Source organism: Macrobrachium rosenbergii, chromosome 45, assembly GCF_040412425.1.
Source record: "Macrobrachium rosenbergii isolate ZJJX-2024 chromosome 45, ASM4041242v1, whole genome shotgun sequence".
NCBI classification, from domain to species: domain Eukaryota; kingdom Metazoa; phylum Arthropoda; class Malacostraca; order Decapoda; family Palaemonidae; genus Macrobrachium; species Macrobrachium rosenbergii.
In genome coordinates, this window is record NC_089785.1 from 26,098,137 (window position 1) to 26,120,966 (window position 22,830).

Consider the following 22,830-nt stretch of genomic DNA (forward strand, 5'->3'; position numbering starts at 1 on the left):
CTGTCGGCATTGCAATCAGTCAAGTCAAGTTCTGTTTTTATTAAAAGGCCAAAAATTAATTATCAAGATTAGAGGCTAATGTCTTTGCTTGCCCCTCCACCACTTTCATTAAAAATCCCCTTGTCTGGAAGAAGTAAGTTCATAGTCAAGTTCCGTAACCAATTTGTTTTTCACATTCCAGGTGCGTTGTCCGACATGCCTGCCGTCCACGCATTTGCCCTTTACGCGGGCCTGGCTTTGCTGATCGACTTTCTGCTGCAGATATCCTGCTTCGTATCCCTCATCGCATTGGACGCGAAGAGACAAGAAGTACGTTTGTTTTGACATCAGATTTGTTTCCTTTAGTTTGGTCGGAAAAGACGTACAGTACGGTAACACTCGGTGGGCCAATTCTTTTATGGAAGCGAAGTGTGTGGGAAGTGGAGATGAGTTGAATGATTTGCTTGGCATACGTGGAGTAAGAAGAAGTGAAGTGTATAAATGGGGGGGTGATGAAGGTCAGGACAGTATGAATGAAGAAATGGATCACAGGGTGCTTTGAAAGGCTTCGGTCAAGTGTGTAGGTGATGGGGAACAATAGGGTAGTTAAAATTGTTTATAATTTCAGAGTTGTACCTCCATATATATTCTTTCTTCCATCGTACTTCCCATCCTCTTCCAACAATTGTTTCATAGTGCAACTGAGAGGTTTTCTTCCTGTTACACCACTGAATGACTTCATAGGTCCCAACATTTGGCCTTCTGCCTAAATTGTATGATCTACCTACCTGTAATTTCAGAGTGCTAATAGGAAGCAGGAGGGGAAACTCAGATAACAAAAGGGGCTTTTTTTTTTACAGTACGCCGAAAGCAAGAGATTTCATACAAGACAAGTAAAAGACACTTGTAACGTTAGCATTCTGTCTCCGCAGGAAAATCGGTACGACATCTGTTGCTGCGTCGTGGGGGGTAACAAAGAAGGATCTTCCCGCGAGGGGACGCTGCAGAGGTTTATCAAAAAGGTGTACGCCCCGTGTCTCTTGTCCCGGATCGGACGTCCGCTCGTCATCCTGGTCTTTACCGGTTGGCTTTTCTCCAGCATCGCAGTTCTGCCCAAAATAGACGTCGGGCTGGACCAAGAGCTCTCGATGCCCGAAGATTCGTACATGCAGAAGTACTTTGATGTGAGTATTGTTTTGGCGTAACGGCAAGGAGTGAAATGTATGATTTAAACTTGTTTTTAATTTTAGAAAAATGTACAGAAAGTCCCTGTACTTATTGCAAGTACAGACACCACCTTACTTATGAACAAGTTACATTCCGGGCGGCCGTTTGTACGTTGAATTGTTTGTCAGTTGATTACTCTAATCTTCACGCCTATTTAAGTACAGTTAGGGATAAAATCAGTACAGTACTGTAAGTTTTTCATCCTAAAATACAGTACACTGTACATACAGTACTGTATGTATAGAATAGGCAAACAAAAGCAAAATTTGAACTTACGGGTGGCCAGTGGGAGCTCTCTGAACACAATTTTAATTTGCGATCCCATTTGTTTGTATCTGAATGTTTGTAAGTTGAATGTTCGTAAGTAGGGTGGTGTCTGTACATCAGCTTGTGAGTGTTTTCAACATAATCCTCTTTTGCTGTTAAGATACTCAGCCAAATTTGAGAATTGTATTTACTCCAACTTGGGGACTTGAAAGAGCTACTCTGTACTACACAGACCTTTCTTTTGTAGTTGAAATGTTATCGAAGGAAATAGGTGCCTTCTATTTGATTATGAGTTGGTTTGGTTAGTTAGTTATAAATGATTTGTTTAACGAGACCTCTGAACCCTTTTAAGGTTCTTCTCGGGCTGGGGAATGAGTTGGTTTGGAATTCCTATGAAAATACAGACTATTGTGTGAGTGGGTCTTATCAGTTTAATAATTCAAAGGGTAGAGCAATTGATAATTTCTCTCATGATTGACCTAATATGATTTGATTCCCTATAACTTAAATTACAGTTCATTGTATATGCTTATTAGTAACCTTAGGTCCTATTGATACGGAGTAGGTGGCTGGTGAGTTCATGAACAGTAAGAAATAAACCCAAGGCTTACTGATTGTTTAGATTTATTGCATTGTCCTATTCATTTGTGAATAAGGTAGCTTTACTCTACAGATAATTCAGGCCAGCAGGAATTGTTTCGATTTATTAAATTCTTAATTTGTTTTGGGATGATACCTGTGAGTATCAGAGAAGCAGGTTCATATATTATTTTAGTAATGATTGTTATTGAAAATTTTTCAGTACCTCCATAAGTATTTAAGCGTAGGACCTCCAGTCTACTTCGTCCTCAAGGAAGGCATCGATTTCACAAACCTAACTCAGCAAAATGAGATCTGCGGCACTGTCAATTGTGATACGGACAGTTTATCAACGCAGATTTACATTTCCTCCTTACTTGCCAACAGGTAAGAATGCTTCATGTACTGTACATTGGTTTTCTAAGTTCCTTGGGTTGTCTATATGAACGTTTGCCCAGTGGGGTATACTGCTGTTAGTAGGCCATTACTTTAGGTTGTCTGCAGCGTCTCTTCGGCCCCAAGATGCAGCCCCTTTCATTCCTATTTCTGTATCTCTGTTGATATTCTCTTTCGTCCGTCTTACTTTCTGCCTTCTCCTAACAATTTTTTCATAGTGCAACTGCAAGGTTTCCTCCTGTTACACCTTTCAAACCTTCTCACCCTCAATTTCCCCTTCAGCATTAAATGACCTCATAGGTCCCAGTGCTTGGCCTGTGGCCTAAATTTATATTCTGTTCCATTCGTATGTGAACTTTTGTCAGGTGTCATTGTAATGTACTTTCTGTATATTTTTGATAGCGCAATGCATTATCTACATCGTTCTTCCTCAGGACCTACATAGCACAGCCCGCGTCGTCTTGGCTAGACGATTACATGGATTGGTCCCTGTATAATCTGGACGGCGACGTTCCTTGTTGCCGTATCAACTTGGCCGATAATTCGTTCTGTCCGTCGTCTGACATGACGTCGAACTGCACAGCCTGTGATATCCAACCCTTAGAGGTAAGTAAGCCAACATCAGAGGATTTGGAAATATGTTTTCTAGAAGATTAGAAAGGAAGTCCAGTATTTGATTGGTCTCTTGTATACTTTGAATATTCTTTGTGTTATTGCGAGTTGTATTGAGCCTGTACTTTTTCCATATGCCAGCTAGCAGTGTAAAGTTACTATTACTCAGCTTTGACTCTGAAGCCAGAAATGTTGTGTTGGATTATTATTATTGTTTTCATTATTGTTATTATCACTGTTATTATTCAGAAGAACCCTATTCATGTTGAACAAGCCCACAGGGACCATTGACTTGGAATTCAAGCTTCCAAAGAACATTGCCGTTCATTCGAATGAACTAACAGATCAGTTATTATAAAAACATATGAATTAACAAATTAATAAATAATAGATAAAAATTGAAGCAAAATATTAAAATACAAGTTGAGTTGTATTAGGATGCACGGTAGGTATAACTCGAAGGCCTTCGCAGCGTCCCCTCGGCCCTTACCTGCAACCTCTTTCATCCTTTTTACTGTACCTCCGTTCATATTCTCTTTCTTCCATCTGACTTTCCACCTTCCCTGACAATCGTTTCATAGTGCAACTGCGAGGTTTTCCTCCCGTTATACCTTTCAAACCATCTTAATGTCAATTTCCCTTTCAGTACTGAATTGACCTCATAGGCCCCAGTACTTGACCTTTGGCCCAAATTCTGTATTCTGTTGTAGTCTAGAGTAAGATTGTACCTGTCAAGATTCCAGCATTTTGTGCGTAAAGCTGCGTCAGCATTTATGTCCTTAATCGTTGAGATTTTGTTGTCGCGGAGTCAATCTCATCAAATCTTTTCTCTCAACAGGATGGCCTGCGGCCCGACCCTGCGTCGTTTATGGAGTACCTGCCCTTCTTCTTGGAAGACGTACCAAATGAAGACTGCCCGAAAGGCGGGCACGCCGCCTACGGTCAAGCAGTTAACATCATCCGGAACGGAAGGAACGAGGTCAGTTCGCGTAAGAGGCATTCAGTCGCGTGAAATTTATATTTAAGGAAAACTTTGCAGATATTGCAGTTTTCCATTTTAGGGCAGTATTTCCAAGTTCTGTAATAAAGTAACACTTCAAACTTAATGGACTTCTGTACTTATCATCATTATATTTTAGAGGTCATACATTTTTAAATCGATCTAAACTGAATGTTAAGTGCAAAGTACAGGTTTTAGGTTGTGAACTATGTGGGATTGCTGTTGGCTGTAAGGTATCTAAAAGAATTTTCAAGTGCAACCTGTGATATAGGGTCTGTGTCACGTAATGAACTTTGTTACTTATCAGAAGGCCAGATCCCCAGAGTATCTGTTGTGATTTTCATTTTGTCATCCCAAGAACGTTGGTTTTTCAGAGTGTCGTCGGAGCCAGCTACTTCATGACGTACCACACCATATTGAAGACGTCGAAAGACTATTACGAGGCTCTCAGATGGGCGAGAACTGTATCCACCAACATCACAGACACACTAAATCAAGGCTTGGCCAAACCAGTCTATGACGTGTTCCCGTACAGGTATTGCAGCCTCGTTTTTGTTTTTCTTTTTAGCTTTAGATTATTAAGATTATCGTTAGATGCTTTGATCTAAGTTGTCAGTAGAGTGTTTGGTCGTATCTCTGGTTGGATGTATATGTTCTTCATTCTGAGTTGTGTTTCAGATCAGGTCTTGCTTGGTGCACCTCTCTCGTTCCTTTTATTGTACCTCCATTCATATTCTCCTTCTTCCATCTGACTTTACAGCCTCTCTAACAATTCTTTCATAGCGCAACTGCGAGGTTTTCATCCTGTTATGCCTTTCAAACCTTATTGTTGTCTATTTCCTTCTCTGTGCTGAATGACCTGATAGTGCATCCTAGCTCTTGACCTTTAGCCTAAATTCTATATTCTCTCACTAATGCGTAATGTTTAGATATATTTTTTATGTAGTGTTTAAGCAGAATTGTCTTGTTTTTTAAACTGTAACTTTCAAAGAACATTATTTCTGCGTTCGGTTGGATTCACTGACCTTCCCCTCCCCTCCGCAGCGTATTTTACGTCTTCTACGAGCAGTACCTGACGATGTGGGAAGACCTGGGCAAGTCTCTGGGCATATCCCTCCTGACGGTGTTCATCGTGAGCATCGTCCTCTCGGGTCTCGAGATCATGTCGTCCTTCATCGTGGTCACGACCATCCTGATGATTCTCATCAACCTGGGTGGCCTCATGTACTGGTGGGGAGTGTCCTTGAATGCTGTGTCTCTCGTGAACCTCGTCATGGTAAGTGCCTTGCTGAACCTTGATATAGGTATAATACTGTTTGTCAGATGTAGAGTAAAGTCTTGTTTTCGATTTTCCAGTTTGGTATTTCAGTTTCGGACCGTGATGTTCTGGGATGTGTATGTGGCAGTTGTGTCTTACCTACTCAAGCCTAACTTGTAGAATTAGCAATTTCAATCCAATTCACAATATTTTGTCAGCGGTACGGTTATTATAGTTATGGGTATTTGGAAATAGCCCAAGCTTTTCGTTGTAATTTGGTTGAATCTCGATGATCTGTATAGTTATGCCTTTTTATTTTGCCAGTGCATCTCAAAAAGTGCACTGTAGGCATTATTTAAGGTTCATTGCAGTGTTCCTTCATCTCCTAGCTACAACCCCTTTTGTTCTTTTTAATGTACCTCTGTTAATATTCTGTCTTGCTCCCTCTCTTAACAGTTTTTTCCTAGTGCAACTGCAAAATTTCCCTGTTACATCTTTGAAACTTATTTACTTTCACTTTCTCTTTCAACCCTGAATGACCTTGTAGGTCCCAGCACGTGGCCTTGGCCTAAATTTATATTCTATTCCATTTCACGGTATTTAATCAGTGGTACAGTTAGTCTCGTACACAGCTAATGTCTGTTCCCACATTTGGAAATAGCCCCCCCAGCTTTTCATTTTATTTTAGCTTAGCTGTGATGTTTTGTACAATTCTGCTTTATTTTTTCCTGATATTCATAACATCTTTTCTCTTGCAGGCTGTTGGTATATCCGTAGAGTTTTGCAGTCACATAACACACGCGTTCTCCCTGTCGTTGAAAGATACAAGATGGCAGCGGTCATACGACGCTGTCGTTACGATGGGAAGTTCCGTAAGTATCAAGCATTGTATCGAGTCATTTGCATCAAGAACTTGTTGCACTATCAGATAATTTAACATGAAATGTATTTCATTTTTGTTTAACGTTTTAGATAAGTGCTTTCATGCTTTGCTGCTGACAGACACGTAGCTTCGACCATACGCAAATGAAAAAAAAGGACATTTGATAATCGGCCCAAAGTTTGGCAGCCAAAGCTTTAAAAATGTGATTGTATGACACAACTTTAATGCTCTGTGAGACAGCGATTTGCATCCAAGTAAGATATATCACAAAATATTTAGAGTTAAGTTTTAAAAATGGCGATTATTTTCTCTTGCAGGTACTCTCTGGGATTACGTTCACAAAGTTTGGAGGCATTGTCGTTTTAGCATTCGCGCACTCCAAAATCTTCCAAATATTCTATTTCCGGATGTACTTGGGCATCGTGTTGATTGGCGCGGCCCATGGACTGATATTCTTACCTGTTCTGCTTAGCTTTTTCGGTACGTATAGATGAAATTTATCTTGTGTTATTTAAGTACGTGTGTCATTTGTTTCTCTTATTAGCTTACCAAGTTTACGCACTCGCATTGCCTCGTCACGTTGAGAGGAATTGTCACCACAGACTTGAAACCAGAATCTGCTTAAAAACTGATCCATTTCCCTGAGATAGTTGTAGTGTTCCGTTTGCAAAATTTGAGTTGTTTTTGCCCTGTGGCGTTCATCGTATAATCGATATCGTGAAGCTCATCTCTTGTGTTGTTGATTATCATATGTCTAACAAAGGAAATTCACAGTTTTGAGCCATTTTGCGAATATTGTCACTACTACTTTAACTAGTTCCAAAACATCACTTATCTGTCAAACATTTATTTTGTACTTACGAATTTATAGTTTCTAGGTTATGGCCTCTTGTAAATTGTCTTTTGTAGGGCATATTGACACTTCCTTCGTAAGTGTAGAAGGAGAGGAAGTGTTTATTTTATAAATTCTTACGTTCGTATCCAGTTACATTAGGTGGCTGTAGCAGAGTGGCGAAGGTTTGATGGCAAATAGAAATGCATGGTCTTAAGGGACTTATTTTTACCGATACATGTAATTTGGTTAGATGTCAGTGGAACGAATCTGAAATATGTGGTGTCAAATGCTTTGCCCATATCACGTATTTATTTTACGTTATTTACAAATTACATTGTATTTGTTTTTGTATCTGGTAAAAGATTATAAATTACTCAGAATATTAGATATGGATTGGAACGGTTAACACTAGCTCGATTCTACATTGGCTATATATTTGAGCTATGTACTTTTTTCCTTCAAGCATGAATTGTCAGTGTTCATTGTTGTGTATAGTCATTATGTACAGTTCCACTTCTTGGTTGCCTTAAAATGTACATTATCTCACACTATATCCATTTGAACAGTGTTACAGGTATATTGTATGTATTATTTATCTATTTATAAAGGAAATGCCGTGAAAAATCTGTTGTTTTAAAACGTATATTTAGATCACAGCTCATTATGTATTATTAGAAAATTCTCACAGAAAAGAATCATTTTAGATGACTGAAAAATGTGTCGGAACAACGATGACGAGGTTTGCTTAAAGAATTTCTATGTTTTTATGGACTGAAATTGAATATTTGAAATATACTGTTTCCTTTTTGCCCTTACTATCACTCGCAAAGCGTACAATCAACAGGGCGGTGTGGAGACTCTCGGACGCTTGCTTGGCTATCCCTATTCCGTCGTCTTAGCCCTCGTGTGGGTATAGTGCTGTCGGTGCGCCTCACACATTGCACTGTAGGCATTAATTTAGGATCCTTGCAGCATCCCTTCCCACCCTAGCTGCAACCCCTTTCATTCCTTTTGCTGTACCTTCTTTCGTATTCTCTTTTTCTCACCATAGTTTCCACCCTCTCCTTGGGAACATTTTTACTCTCAATTTCCCTTTTAAATGCTGAATGACCTGACTGGTCCCAGCACTTGGCTTTTGTCCTGAATTTTATATGCAAATTCCTCCATCTTAGTGTGAGTTCGTGTGTCGCGTGGGGACCAATTGGGTCTGCCGTTTTGCGAACTAATAAGTGTAACTTTCTACAGAGATTTTGATGGACTTTTTAATCTTGCTTAATCCTGTCTTACTGTACATGTTCAGTTTGCCTGTAATGATTAATGGTTGGGTTTGTATTTCGTGTGAAAAACTACGATATCCTAAAAACTCTTGCGTTAATCATAATTTGGGGATGCAAGCCATTGGAAGGATTGGTATTGTATGTGACCAGCCCTTATCTTTACTTGAGCTACCAGAAATTGCGGGCTAACTTTGCCAAGTACAGTATACATCTGGGCCTCGCAAACACTTTTTGCCGACATAACTCTTAAGATGTAGAGAAGTAAGCCCTGTATAGTACTGTATTAGCGAATACAACTCCCTAAATTCATTTTTCACGGAATACTTTGTTGCTGCTTTGTGCATGGTAGTAATATAAGTGTGTTAGTATTGTTACCATTACAGGCAGTTCCTGGTTTACGACCGAGGGTTCCGTTCCGACGTCGCATTGTTAGCCGAAAATTGTCGTAACCTGAAATATAGTCGAAAACTGTAAGAAAACCTTACTTTTAATCCTTTGGATGTCGTGAAAATGACGTAACCAGCATTTTATTGAGTTTTCCATCAAAAAACCTCCAAATTTTGACCATTCTACCATTTTGGAGCCATATTTCTTCCATTGGATCGGAGTCATAAACCCGGAACATGCGTTGTAACCCAGGAAATAATTTTTGATGAATGTATTTGAAGAGCGTCGTAAACCAAGCTTGTCGTAACCCGGGGACTGCCTGTTATGTTGATTGAAGGCTGAACGGACATTGTATATGCTCAGTGTATGGTCAGCCCACAGCCTAGAATAGCACGCCTTCAATCTGGGTGTAACCTTATCAAAACGGTACCTGGTTGACCTACCAGTCAGTAGTAAGAACAAACATGGGCAAGAGATTGCTAGGTACACCCTGGAATACACTTAATGTATAGTAGTCAGATTGTATATATATTGTGTATAGCGTGTTTTTACTTGAGCGTGTCAGTGACTGTGTGGAGTAAGATCTGGGATGGAAAACTTACAAGTCTCTCTCTCTCTCTCTCTCTCTCTCTCTCTCTCTCTCTCTCTCTCTCTCTCTCTCTCTCTCTCTCTCTCTCTCTTGTAAACTGTGATGTACACTGTATATATACTGTACTTATTTGTCATTGTCTTACAGCTGTCATTAACCAGAGAGTACTTTTAATGAAAATGTGGAAATTGTTTTGAAGGGCTGAGTTTGGTATTCAGTGAAAGCTGACGTGACCCATTTTATATTTTTTCATTTTAACTTTCACTTTTCTATTTTAAGATCTTACATGCACATTGTGAGGTTTGTGTTATAATTGCTGACATTTTTATCTATTTATGTATTTTGATAATTTATTTTTCTTTTCTAGTAATCAAACTCTTCTTTCTGTATTTCACATTACCTTCTGCTACTTCTTACCAATGAACACCATAATATTCTTTTGAAGCTTGAATTTCAAGTCAGTGGCCCCTGTGAGCTTGTTCCATATGAATAGGGTTCATCTTCTACGTAACAATAATGATAATGGTAATAATACTGTAATAATAATGATGATAATGATTTTCGAAACCTCCGTGTGATAAGGACCCTAGTTAATTTTGATACTTCCATGTGATAAGACTTCCTTCCAATTTGGCAGCTTTTATTCGGGTAAGTAATTATCTAAGGTTTCATTGTCAGTACCTTGAAGTTTGTCTGCGTAACTTATTTGGAATTACCTAGAGGTTGTGGTCTTGATATATTTTTGTAAAATGTTGGAATTACTAAAACCTGGATAAATGATTTAAGTACGACGATCATTCAACTGTCTCAGAATCACGAAGCTAATTTGAAGGGTCATCGCAGCGCCGTTTTGTGTGCTTTTCGAGGCGTTTGCTAACCTCCTTAACTGCTTTGGAAAATTAGCCATTGCCATTCATGCTGGTGGTGACGGAATGCGGCTTTGAGATTTCCAAGTTTTGAGTGTGTTCCCTTATCCCAGGCTCGGCAGGCAATAGGGCACGGCGCCTCAGGAATGCCCGAGAGGCAGAGCCGCAGCAAGAGGACCAGGGACGTCACTGGGCCAAGAAATTTCCCGTCGGACTCTAGTACTAAACCCTCCACCTCAGTAGTAACATGCGTACCCCCCCGGTCAGATATCGTAAGGAATCCTAGGCTGGTAGTCCTGTGTTATGCCTGTTCCTTTTTGTACTCATGCAAGTGAAAGTTGGTAGTCGTATTGCACACTGGTGTGGCATTCTCTCTTCCATCATGTTTTTGTGTTACTGTGTACCATGTTGTGTACACCTTTTGTCACGGGAATAACATTGCGGCACTAAAGTGTAAACAGTATATATGGCCATGAGGGAAGGTGCTTGATCTTTCATCCTTATTCTAAGTCATTTTCAAACGAAGTACATACGATGGAACAAAATATTTCGGTCAGTTTTGCAAAAACACATGAGACTGGAATTAGATAGGGGCTTTATAACCATTTTAATGCATGCAAAGGTCTGCATTTTTGGGGGAAGGTCTTCTAGTGAGGACAGTTTGCCAGGATAATCTCGGGTGACTGGATAAACCAAGGGAGGTTTATCTAGTTAGTCCCGACCTGAAGACCTACCACAAAATTATTGGCCTTTTTGTCATCAAAATGGTTATATAGTAGGCCCATTCTTACCTCTAATATCACGTGATTTTTGTAAAGCCGAGTCGTCTTTGCAATCTTTTGTTATGTTGTGTGTAGGTTGCTCGAAAATGCCTTGAAATAAAAGCCAAGATCTTACACGTCATTGTTTCAAACTTCCTTGTGGTCACGTGCGCTGTTTACTGTACATGGTACGTGGGCCATCACCATATTCTAGATATATGTCGAAAGTTGCTGTACTTATAGCACAAAATGTACTCTGTCAATTCCGCCATATTCTTGGGAACTTTGAGATGATGGAAGAGGGTGCATATTGGTCATTTTCTACTCACAGGTGTCGGACAAGTGATAGGCCTTTCCGTTCTAACTTTAAAAATGCATGTGGTTTCACTGTGTTGGCTGCGTATGATGCCAAAAGGTGTTTATGAAAGGAGTATTGAAGTTAATAGGAAAAGGGAATTTCTCCTACTTAGATGTCTTCGCTCTCTGTTACTAATTTCTTAGGTTATTCTGTCGATTAACTGTACTAGTAAACTGTTGTATAAATTTCTTCTAATGTACATAGCTTAATAGACTAGTGGCAGTTTTTTCAGGAATAGTATTATGCTACGCTGTTTAAGGATGGCATCATATGGCGTCATATTAGCCCAAACTTTCCTTAGTGTTATTTATCAGATACAAGTCTATTTCACATTCATCAGACATAGGTCAGCTTATGAAATTATTTGCCTCGTTCGTTGTACAACTAGTCCCAGAAGGATAGGAAGAATTATTGTTTTCCGGGGGATAGTAAACTAGAACTTACTTGCTTTTTGGTATGGGAAGTTTTGGCTCACAATTTTCTGAGCAACGTTAGTCAGGTGGCATGGCTATGCTCAGTGAAGCAGTTGAAAGCTGATTGTGTTCTTAAAAATGGTTTTGGTAATAAACTATAGCTTTGAAAAGTGCACCAGTTTCTGGTGTAACCATAAACATGGTGAAGGTGTTTTGAATGTTGTTGTAGCTGTTTTACGAATGGCCAATCATTATTACACAGGTTCTGGTAATGCAAACTAATTTATAAGAGTTACTAACACTGGGTACTTGGAATCAGATTTGTAATACACTTATTAGAACGTATAAACCTCAGGTTTTCAAAAGTCCAGCTCATCGCTCGGCTGTGGGTGTTGGTAGACGGAAGTAAATTAGCATCGGTGTAACGTAGGTAGCAGAGGCGTGAATATTGCCGAACCTAGTTTCCGGGATGTTCACACCTTGGGGTCAGTGATGGTGTCGAACATTTGACATAGGTTTGCTTATACAGGTACTTATATATTTTGCTAAGTAGTATATCTTTTTTTGCATGTCTTTTGTTTTTTTTTTTACCTTCAGGTTTAGTTAACGTCTTTTGAAGGAATTTCCTTCGTCAGTAGCAAGTTTGAGCGATGTGAACAATCCCAGTTTTAAAAGTTCAGTTTAGCTTTATAAACTGTCACTGTTACGGATTGTCTTTCCTGCCAAATTTATAGTGCGTTAAGACACCATCAAATTTTAGTGAGCATGGAATATTTTAGAAGTTGTAGTTGGTGATCTGGCTAGTGTTTTAAATACAGATGGTATGATCTGTGTTTTGGGAAACAAATAAAATAATGCATTCCATTTTGGGTGTTCAGGTGCCTGGGTAAAGCATATGTTTGCATAGAATATGAGAATATTACATTGTATGCTTTTTTTTTCAATTAAAATCGGTAAAAATCAGCATTAATCTTTAATGAAATACGTTATGAAGCTGTAGATATTGACGTACATAGAGATTTTTCAGTATTCTCGGGGAATGTTGAATGAGGAAGAATGGGGGTGTTTGGGGTTTTGGTGTTGGGTATGAAAAAATCACAGGGAAACACTTAAACCACTCATTATTTCCAGTAGTGAAGATATTATTGTAACCTTCAAAACATGTTTCTGAATATGTTGATTTATATTATTTGCACAACATTGTCGAATTGGTCGAGGGAACTTAATGGAAAAAATAATGTACAGTAATCCACTTTTTGAACTCTGCATTACATTAATCTGTTATTGATTATCTCATGTTATTGTCACACCTATACTGTACTGTGTTTTGGAGTACTTGACAGATTGACTCAAGTTAGTTTATTGCTGCCACATTGTGTTTTTTGTTCTGTAGAGTGCGTCAGGAAACTTAAGTTGGATCCAGGCCTAAAGATTTAAAGATCTGAAGTTATGCAATGTTGCTTATCCAACTTTTGGCTCGGTTAGGTAGAAACATATTTGACGATGCTAGACTTTCAGTTTTGAAATATATACTAGGTCCTGTATGAAATGCCTTTTGAAGAAAATGGAATTATAGAAAAGAGAAAATCATTACTCAAAGATGTTTACGCACTTAGCTTTAGCCTTTTTGCTAAGCCTCTGACGGCGGAACCTTTACACTTGCAACAGCGGGTAGCCAAGCATCTGTGATTAGGGGAAATAGTTGGCAAAGTTTTTACATTGAATTAAACAAATGTTGGCATGAGAGATACTCAGGACTGCCAAAAGTTGTTGAAGGCGTAAAAAGGAAGGATTGGTAGGAATCAGGAGAAGGGGACATGGCAGTGGTCTTGTCATGATGTAACTGCAAAATCCTGATAACCACGTCAGGATTACGTTGGGAAGATGCGTTGAGAATGTTGGAGTAAGGGATAGATGGGGGGGGGGGCATAGAACTGGTCAGTGAACTAGATTGTCAAGACATTACAGGATTTGGGATAAGAAAGGGAAAGGAACTATTAGTCTTGAAAGTACCTGTAGTTTAATAGTAGACTTGAAAGTAGTGGGATAAAGAACTAGTAGGGAGGTGCAAAAATTCCTGAGAAAAGAAGAAGACCAAAAAGGACTTCAGACCAAAACGTACAAGAGACAGAAGAGAGCGGAATGAACTAGTTTCACGTCCAGGCCCGTGCGGGGAGAATCCGACTTTAAAATGTTATCGACAAGCTTCGTAAATAATGCCCTTTCCCTCTTCAGGTTCACTTCTTAACTTTAACGCAAAAGCAGTTCATTAAGATAACCCAGTCAGAGTTTCTTCTTTTTGCACTAACGTAACGTCACTTTGTTTATAAATTTCTTTCAGCTCTAATTTAACTTCTTGTTTTTCAATGATACTTTTTTGATTGTTGTTCCAATGAACTGAAAGATGTTTTCTCAGAATCCAAGCAACTTATTATTGTTTGCCGTGACATTCATTGAATTAGTTTTATTCAGTTGTAGAATTTACTCCTTAATCCTACATTTAGATAGATTTATTATTTTTCTATATATCAGTTCATACTCCCCTCTAACTAGTTCACACGCCTCCATTTTTCAGTTCACACTACCATCTTTTCGTAGTTATCGCTCCCCCGTATTGTAGTTCACACTTTTTCATAATTCAAACTACCCTCTTTTCTTTTGTTTGTATTTTCCTTTAGACCAAAATCCACTGAGAGGACAGCGAATGGGTTTTCATACCCACTGGGCCATACATGACGCACAGAAAGCTTGAGATTTTTGGCGAATATTTTACTTGTCCCAGAAAAAGCATTGACACATGACTATCAAGGGAATGGTAATTAGTGTCAGTAGATCTGTGTAGTTTGAGGACATGCAAATATTATATTAGCCTATGGATGGTAATTGTTTTAACATCGTAATTTAGAAATAACAATTTAAAAACTTTGAATGTAATACTTCTTACAGGGTTTGTAGAAGAATAATGAACGTAATACTTTTTTCAGGGTTTGTAGAAGACTCTTTATTCATGTCTCAGAAGACTTTTTACATTTGATTTTCATTAGTTTTGTAGCTTTAAATTTTATTTTTAGTTTTTGAAGTAGTCCCATTCTTGGGTAACATTTTGATGAGAAACAGAATTGATTTTGTTACACTGGGATTATCTGTCATTTTCTACCCGAGAGCTAAAAGGAGACGCATTTTATTGGGCTATATACTCTTGTCGTGATGGCAGTTGTAACTGACGCACATTTCGATGTCCCTTTTCAGGCCCGAGATCGAATCGCTGCCGCGTTCAGAAGCTCCAGTGGAAGATGATCGCCGAGAGCTTCCACGGATCCATGTCCGTCAGCGAGGAGGTCCCCGAACCCCAGCAGTTCATAGATGCGTCCAGCCTGGACGTCAGCATCATCCAGCCCGAGATTCACCCGAACTACGGCGGGATTGAGTCGGAGAGTCTGACCGTGTAATGTTTTCCTACTTCTAGCTTAAGGAGGTGTTTTAGGCATCAGGGTTTGTGGCATTATTATGCAGCATTGATAATTTTATATCGTGGCGTATATGTGGATGAAAGACGTTGTTGTCTTGGCTTAAGTACGTTCTTCCTTTAGAGATTCCTCGTTCGTGTGGTTCTTTGGCTTTTCCGGCCGCTCTACCACCGTCTCGTTTGACCAAATTCTCAGGAATCTCGGTCTGGAAAGGAACTTCTGTGGGAAATTGTAATTTAAAACATTAGCAACAACTTCCCTATTTGGTTTTCAATGTAGAAAGCATCACGATCGGATTATGTCAACCGTATTGAAAACGGTGACGTTCTCAGCATGGTTTTTTGTAATGGCTAATGATGAATATGTTGATATTTGGTTTATTTCCTGTGAAGGTTTATTGGTTTATGTCATGCCTAAAATATTGACATTTATTTACGCTTGGGGGAACCGAGCTCTCTTTCATGTTAACTGCATATGTTTACAAAATTAAATGTCCGAAGAGGCCACGGTGTGATTGTGACATCGAAACGAGAACATTTTTATTCTTTCCGGGGATAATTTCCAACTCGACAAGTACAGAGGTTTCTTTCCGAAATACATATTTAGGAGTTTCATATTTATTCATGTCTGAATTGTTTCATTTGTCAGTTTTCCTCAAGTAGCATCGGAGTCGTGAACTTGAATTGATGATGCCGTTGCCTCATGTTTTTAGTTAAAACCTGCATTGATTATTTGTGGATCTCAACTTTCGTCATAAGGAAGATCACAGTTGTACGTGTCATCCACTTTTGGTAAATGACTTCGACCTAATCTTTTGATAGCTGACAAGGAAGAAGGTTAGTGCTGATTTATATATTGCTCTGCAAATGTAAATATTCTTGATATACTTCTTAGATAAGACTTGAGGGTTTTTTTTCGTTTTCCAGTGAGCAAATGTGGATTAAAGGTGTAATCTTTTATTTGTTTGGATGTTTGCGAAACAGAAGCCACAAGGTTCTTTTGTTGTTTTAACCTTTCGCTGCAAAACGGAAGCCACAGGGGCGTTTTGTTATTTTAACCTTTCGCTGGCCGTCTGGCCCTTACGTTTGAAGGATAGAAACTACCGTAACGCCAGAACGAGTTGTTTCAGGATGCCGGACGCCAGCTTGAGCTAATGGTGGTCATGTAGATGAAAATTTACATTAAAATATGATGATCAGTTTTCAGGATACAGTATTGCTTTGTATTTGTTTTCAAAATTCAAAATAACAGGCTGTGATACTCTTACATATCCTGCTCATTTGCTGAATGTACATGTGAATTAGACTAGAGAGATTTAATGTCGTGTTTTGGAAATGGTTTGATGTTGTTATAGTGTTATGCGATAGTGCCAATAGTGATAAAATGTATTGAATGTCTAAATTTAGGATTATAAGCAATGAAAGTATCTACGCCGACTACAAGTGATTAGAAGTATCGTAGAAGACACTAGAGTTAAAAATAGCAGTGTTAAGGAAAACTGGTTAAGCTCACTTTTATTTTATCGTTCGGTGCATGAGAAGCGTGCTTGAGCAAGCAGAACTTATTTATTTGTACAGCGGAGAACAAACCTTTACCTCACCTTAGTGTAATGTTTCGGTACGAAGGCGACTGGCTGAGTATTCCCCTTCTTTCAGCGTAAAGCTTTGGTCTGGTAATACAGCAGTAGTTTTTCATTCTCTTTATTTCTGTGTTAGGCATTTGTGCCCCTTTCATGACTCTCGTTTAATGGTGGGAGCTCTATAGGCCACTATTAGGCACTACACTTTATTAGCTTTGAACTCATTGGTGCTTCACAAGATCCCATTTCAGCGTATTTCCATCAAGCGATGAACTCTGGTGTGTGGAGGTCATCCATTATGTCTTAGAGAGAGAAGATTTTCTCACAAGGCTCTCATGTAAGTGCCTCCCCACCACAAACAAGTTGTAGCAAGCCAAGTACTTTTTCTCTAGGTCATACATTATCAGGGATTCCTTTTCAGGAAACCCTAGAATTGAGGTCCTCTCTCCACTTTTTCCACCAGCTTTGACAAAGAACGTACGCCATAACGAGTCTCTGGAACTTGGTTATGAAAAGCTTTCAGCTTTGTCTTTGTGTGTGCCTGGCTTATCAGGAAGCCAACGGCGATTGTCGTATGTTGCGCACACTAGGATTGGGTGTCATAGATTTTTTTAATGGGTTCACCACAAAGACCCCATATTGGTTCACATAGATTGTTCCTTGGGATCTTCCCTCCACCATAATTTGTTTTTTATGTGGCTGGGACTGACAGAAATAATGAAAGTGGTCCTGCGCCCCGATCAAGGTCTGGAAAGGTACACTTCTGTTACCAAATTAATGAATATATCAGACCAGTACCAGTATTTGCTTGACATGTCATAGTTATTTTCTACCTCAAGAAGGAGGTTTCCTACAAATGTCTTATTTCATCCAATTTTAGTTTTTATCTCGTCACTTCAACAAAATTGAGAATGCCTGGTGGGCCATGTGTTCATTTTTGTTAGTGTTGAAGCATTTATCAGTTAATGACAATCACACTGTAACTTGAATAACGTGTCAGCATGAAAATATTGTTGGGTGGTGCTCAGTTTTGCATTGTACCTTTCTAAGCGGATATCTGAATGCTAACTACAGCACGGCCCTTCCTTCTTTCAAACTTGAGATGGACTTTCCATTAAATTTAACTTCCAGCCTCAGTCTATTTATATATGGCTACGATAAGGTCAAGATTTTATATGCGTGTTTTTTTAAAAGAAATCTTTTATCGACTCACTCCACCCCTTCCCGCATCTCTCTCCCACGACTGCTTTTCCTTGAGTCAGTTTTAGAACGAAGCTTTGTGCAAGATTAGGGGAACGAGATCTCTCTGGCAAACGCCAGCCGGTTGCTTCTTCGTACCAAAGCATGAGGTTACAATCAGGCAATTATTTATGTTATATGGAAAAACATATATTTTGTTTACTATAGTTACCATATTTTTACCGATGTATGTTAGCATACACTACCAGCAGACGACTATCCTTTTGTATATTAAGACGTGCCCTTCAATTTTACTGGGCTTGGATCCCGGACGGAATTTAGTAATGAATCTTTGCATTCCTTGCTCAGAGTTCAAATAAGCATCTGAGGTGAATAGGCATGAAGCCATGGTGAATTCGTCCACTGCTCAGTACTACCAGTGTGAATTCAGTGTTTGAATTCATTGCCATTTGAAGACTTGATCCCATGTTATAAATTCTGTATTCAGGTTAAGAATGGAAACTGCAGTATCCTTTATACCAGTTCCTTTGGATCCAAGGTTTCTCAAAATGGAAGGCACGCCTTACAGTCAAAGTAAATTCAGTATTGAAAGAGTTTCTTTATGAGCTGACATAGAAATCTAGTTGCAGTAGTAGGTTTAGTATTAAACAGAACAGTTTTAATAGTTTACTAAGTAGTGACAGATTATATTATGTGGTTTTTCAAGATTTTGTGCAAGGACAAACACTACCACGAGATGATTTATTGTTGGAGACTTGCAAACTCGTAAGTAAATGTACATAAAGATTGTGGAAATACAAAAGAAAGCAAAATTAAATTATAAACAGAATGTGAAATGTTAGGGGAAAAAGGTTAGTACAATATTAGAAATTTTATTTCCAGTAAGCTGCAAGGACATCAAGATTCATACGACGTACGTAACTAGTAGGAAGCGGCGAGGTTGACAAAGCTGCTATGATTAACGGTAGACGTAGCCTTAGGACCAGGTTGTGGTTTAAGGCCCTTCCAGGCATTTACCTCCACGACCACATTATTATAGAGTTAGGTACAGTAGATTTAAGGTACATTTTGTATTTGAAACAGAACTGCTCTTCTCTGAGATTAAAAGTGGAAATGGCATCGCACCATTTTCCGGAAATTTTTGTATCATAGAAAGCTAGGCAGATAATGAGAAGGGCGAGACAATCTTTGATAGCGAACATACCGTAAGTTACTTTCCAAAGTCAGAATTTTAATGTTTCGTTTGCAAACAATGTTTTACCGAGTGGCACAGATGTCGTTAGTTCAAGAGAGCATCTGAAAGCAACATTTACCCGCTGCTATTTCAGGGTCGCCCTGTCCCTAACCACGTTCGCATCTGTCCCACCAAAGGCTGTTTCTGACAGCCGTCTTATCACTGTAAACTATTCCACATGACTCGTTTTGGTATTCTTGCTGTGAACCGTATGTGGGTAACATTTTAATGTCAACGCTTTGTAGGTAGTGTGAGAAAGTTGGACATGGACATCATGAATTGTAACTTAGAACCATTGTTCTTTTAAACTTTTGGTTTCTAGGTGAGAGGTAACGTTGACATTTCATAGGCATTATGAGAAAAAGGGACATGCAGTTGGGAAGTGTATTTCTTAATATTTGGGTTGGACAGTTTCCATTTCATAAACATTGAGTGTTGTATTCAGACTGTAAAATGCATGTGTGGCTCGTATTTTTATTCGCCAGGTAAAGAACTGATGCATAAAACATTGCTTTTCACTGAGACATGAAACAAACTTTAATCATATTTGGAAAAAATATGATTATTTCAAACTTTTCCGTTAACTGCCCAACATTTTAATTCTGACTTGCATGAGTGAAAACTGAGGAAGCTGTCGTTGTTCATGAAATGAATTGTATTTAGTTCGCTGCGTTGTCAGATCATGAAGATTAAAACTCAAATTTGCAAGGCAAATGTCATTGTAGACATAATGTTTTGCAAGGTACATGGAAGCAGTTTAATCTTTTCATCTGGTTGTTTTGCAAATGGACTAATGTTACATCCATCTTACAATGGGAAAATGTACAATGATTTAATGTGAATGTCACTTCATAAATAAGGAGCCAAAAATTTTGTACTTTTCTAAAGTTAATAATAGTTTATAGAGTATCTGGTACGAATATCAGAGACAAAAATTAATATTATAGGACATCTTTGGGCCAACCTGTGTGTGAGTAAAGAGAGTTGGGACACAGTGGTCTCTTGGAGCCTTGAGATAAAGATGAGGATTTGGAGACAGCCAAACTTGGGTAAGGCTGACTAATATGCTCCCGATAAACTTATTTGGTTTCTTTTACTAAATTTATAGCATCTGTATTGTATGTAAGGTTATGGCTTCGCAAGCTTCGCTTTTGAAATGTTCATATAAGTAGGGCACGACGACCAAATCTTTGCCGCAGTTTTGCTCAGCGTAAAAATCCTGAAGGGGTAATTTAGTTAAGTTTAAGGCATGAGGGTCTTGGCTAAGAAAGGAAATCATTTCAGGGCTCTTTGTTCATCCAGGCAATTTCATGTCAGGTTATATAGATCTGTTATATAACCAGAAACCTAATTACGTACTGTGATATTTGTTAACTGGAAAGTGGGCCCGTTCATTATTATTATTATTATTATTTTAAAAATACTCATAGTAGCATAAGTCTTTCAATGGAGAAAAATCCACAGTTATGTATCTGTACATATATTTTTAAAGATAGATCTGTACAGATACCTTTCAGGAATCTGTCCAATTCCCTTTTCAAAAGGGAAGTCGAACGGAATCCTGAAAGCTATCTGTGCGGATCTATCTATAAATATATGTACGTACATATACATAACTGTGGACTCATTTCTCCATTATTGTTATATTATGATTATTGAGTAGTTTAACCAGACTGCCTAGTTCATATCAAAAATAAAACCTTACTGCAAATTGTTTCATTAAAAATTTCATCGACGAAAATTGCAACAAGGTCCCTTCTTATCTTGGTTAAATCTCTGGATGATAGTGATTGCAGTGATATGGATTTTACAGTCAAATGTTGTCTTTTGCAGCTTGTTCAGGTTGTTTCAAATACTCTCGTCCCAGAGTGCCATGTATACCGTACATCCAAGTGTTTGAAGTGTTTTACATCTTCAAAACAAAAAATCAAAGATAATTACGTTCTCATTTTTTTCTTTGATATGAGAAGGGAAGACAGGCCTATTGTATCCTCTTGATGACAAGAAATCATCAAGCACTGACATTATAAACTTTTTGCAAGACACTGTCCGGAATCCATTCGATTAACTCTTCAGAACACTTGAGCTAGATTTTCATAATCAAACGAGTTCATGTACTTTTTCGCTCATAATTACCTTTTTATTCTCTTTCTTGTAGGGTACGAAGTCGGACTAAAATTACCTTAAGTATAACTATGGTCTGTGTTTTGAGGTGTCAGAAATGTCTTGACGTAACAAACAAGGATTAAATTAACCCGTCGCTGTTCAGCTGATAAAACGATCCGTATAGAATTAGAGGGTACGTACTTTCAACCTTCAGTGCAGTTAGTCATTTCTTTTGCTGTTTCATAACTGGGAAATTATGGGTTAAGTGAGATTTACTTTGAGGTCTAGAATGTTTCCGCGTTAGAAACTGCAGATGGTTTGCATAAAATTTGGCTTAGGTTGGCGAGTCTCTCAGGGTTAGAAGAATTGAATACGCTGCTAGAGGTGAATTTCAGTTGAGTTTCACAGCTTAGTAAAATGAGTAAGAATCCTTGTTATTCCTTTCTCTCAACTCACAACCCTGGAAATGTTGGCCTCGTCTTCTTCTTTGCAATCTCTCCGAACTGGATGACGTATGTAGATGTTTGCTAGTAATAGCATTATGGAAATACTCTAGTACAGTATAAGTATTTAGCAAATATGATGATGATAGTAATTACAATAATAATCATGGCAAATGAAGTAACATTCACATTTGAGAGTTGTACGTCGTGCGTGTATTTTTGCACGTAAGATGGAAGCGCGGGTGTCTTTTTGAGGTAAAATTCATGGTCTTCCATCTTAAATTGTAAAATCTGTGTCAGCCAGCGGTTTTGGAAATGTTTATCAGGTATTTGTAAACTCTTTGTGTTCAGTTGAAGCTTGATCTATATAAATATACTGTATATATGTATTCCCTAATATTGAAACTTCATATTGTTTTGAAGCAACATATAAATATATATATATATACTTTTTAGGAAGTTAGCATTTCTTATTTGATATTTATATTTTATAGAAATTAATGTGAATGTAACATCAAAGAGGTTTTCTTTTTGTAAACCAAAAAAGAATTTTGTTCTATTGAATAAAGGAATCACATTAACCACTTATTTCACTTACACGTGACCGTGGGTAGTGTACAAGGAAGGTTATTTTTACCCGGTTTTGAAGCAGAGAAAAGTACATACAAAAATGTTAGACCAGTATACAAAAGGGCTTTGAAAATGTAAGACTTGGAACAATTTTGTATCATTGTAAGTAAGAATATGTAATAGTTTGTTTTTGAAAGGTAGCACATATCAAGTTTACTGTGCAGATATTGCATATAATATTAAAAATCATTTGGCAGAACTTTGGCCATATATAACAAAACCACTCGTCTGCAGCATATGCTACAATTAATGTTGATAAATGTGGAAGAGGAGAAATAATCAGGAAAAAAACAAATGACAAGAAAGCCTATGGTACGTCAACCACGTACGAAACTTTAAAGAATGATGAAAGCAGTCGAGGTTGTTCCCGTTATAAACCAGTATATACGTACAGTACTGTGGATCAGGGGTCATGCATTTCAATGGGATGTTGGACCACCCAAAATGTATATTGAAAGATCTGGTCCTTTAGGGGGTTAGTCCC

The 22,830-nt window shown here is 38.3% G+C and overlaps 1 protein-coding gene across 3 annotated transcripts in view; it reads left to right on the top strand.

Moving 5' to 3' along the window:
- The window catches only part of LOC136829820 (NPC intracellular cholesterol transporter 1-like), a 74,692-nt gene that overhangs the window by 51,155 nt on the left and 707 nt on the right, over window positions 1–22,830 (top strand). The window contains exons 14-24 of one of the 3 annotated variants that reach the window (XR_010850500.1): window positions 182–309; window positions 912–1,163; window positions 2,276–2,439; window positions 2,883–3,054; window positions 3,899–4,039; window positions 4,435–4,595; window positions 5,105–5,336; window positions 6,077–6,190; window positions 6,519–6,681; window positions 10,269–10,427; window positions 14,937–22,297. Coding sequence is in view for 2 of the 3 variants with exons in the window: in XM_067088771.1 (XP_066944872.1) it covers window positions 182–309; window positions 912–1,163; window positions 2,276–2,439; window positions 2,883–3,054; window positions 3,899–4,039; window positions 4,435–4,595; window positions 5,105–5,336; window positions 6,077–6,190; window positions 6,519–6,681; window positions 14,937–15,136 (1,727 nt within the window). In the remaining variant the exon portion in view is untranslated. Of the gene's footprint in view, window positions 1–181; window positions 310–911; window positions 1,164–2,275; window positions 2,440–2,882; window positions 3,055–3,898; window positions 4,040–4,434; window positions 4,596–5,104; window positions 5,337–6,076; window positions 6,191–6,518; window positions 6,682–10,268; window positions 10,428–14,936; window positions 22,298–22,830 lie in introns of those variants that run through there. The other 2 variants (XM_067088771.1, XM_067088773.1) reach the window with 2 other exon arrangements.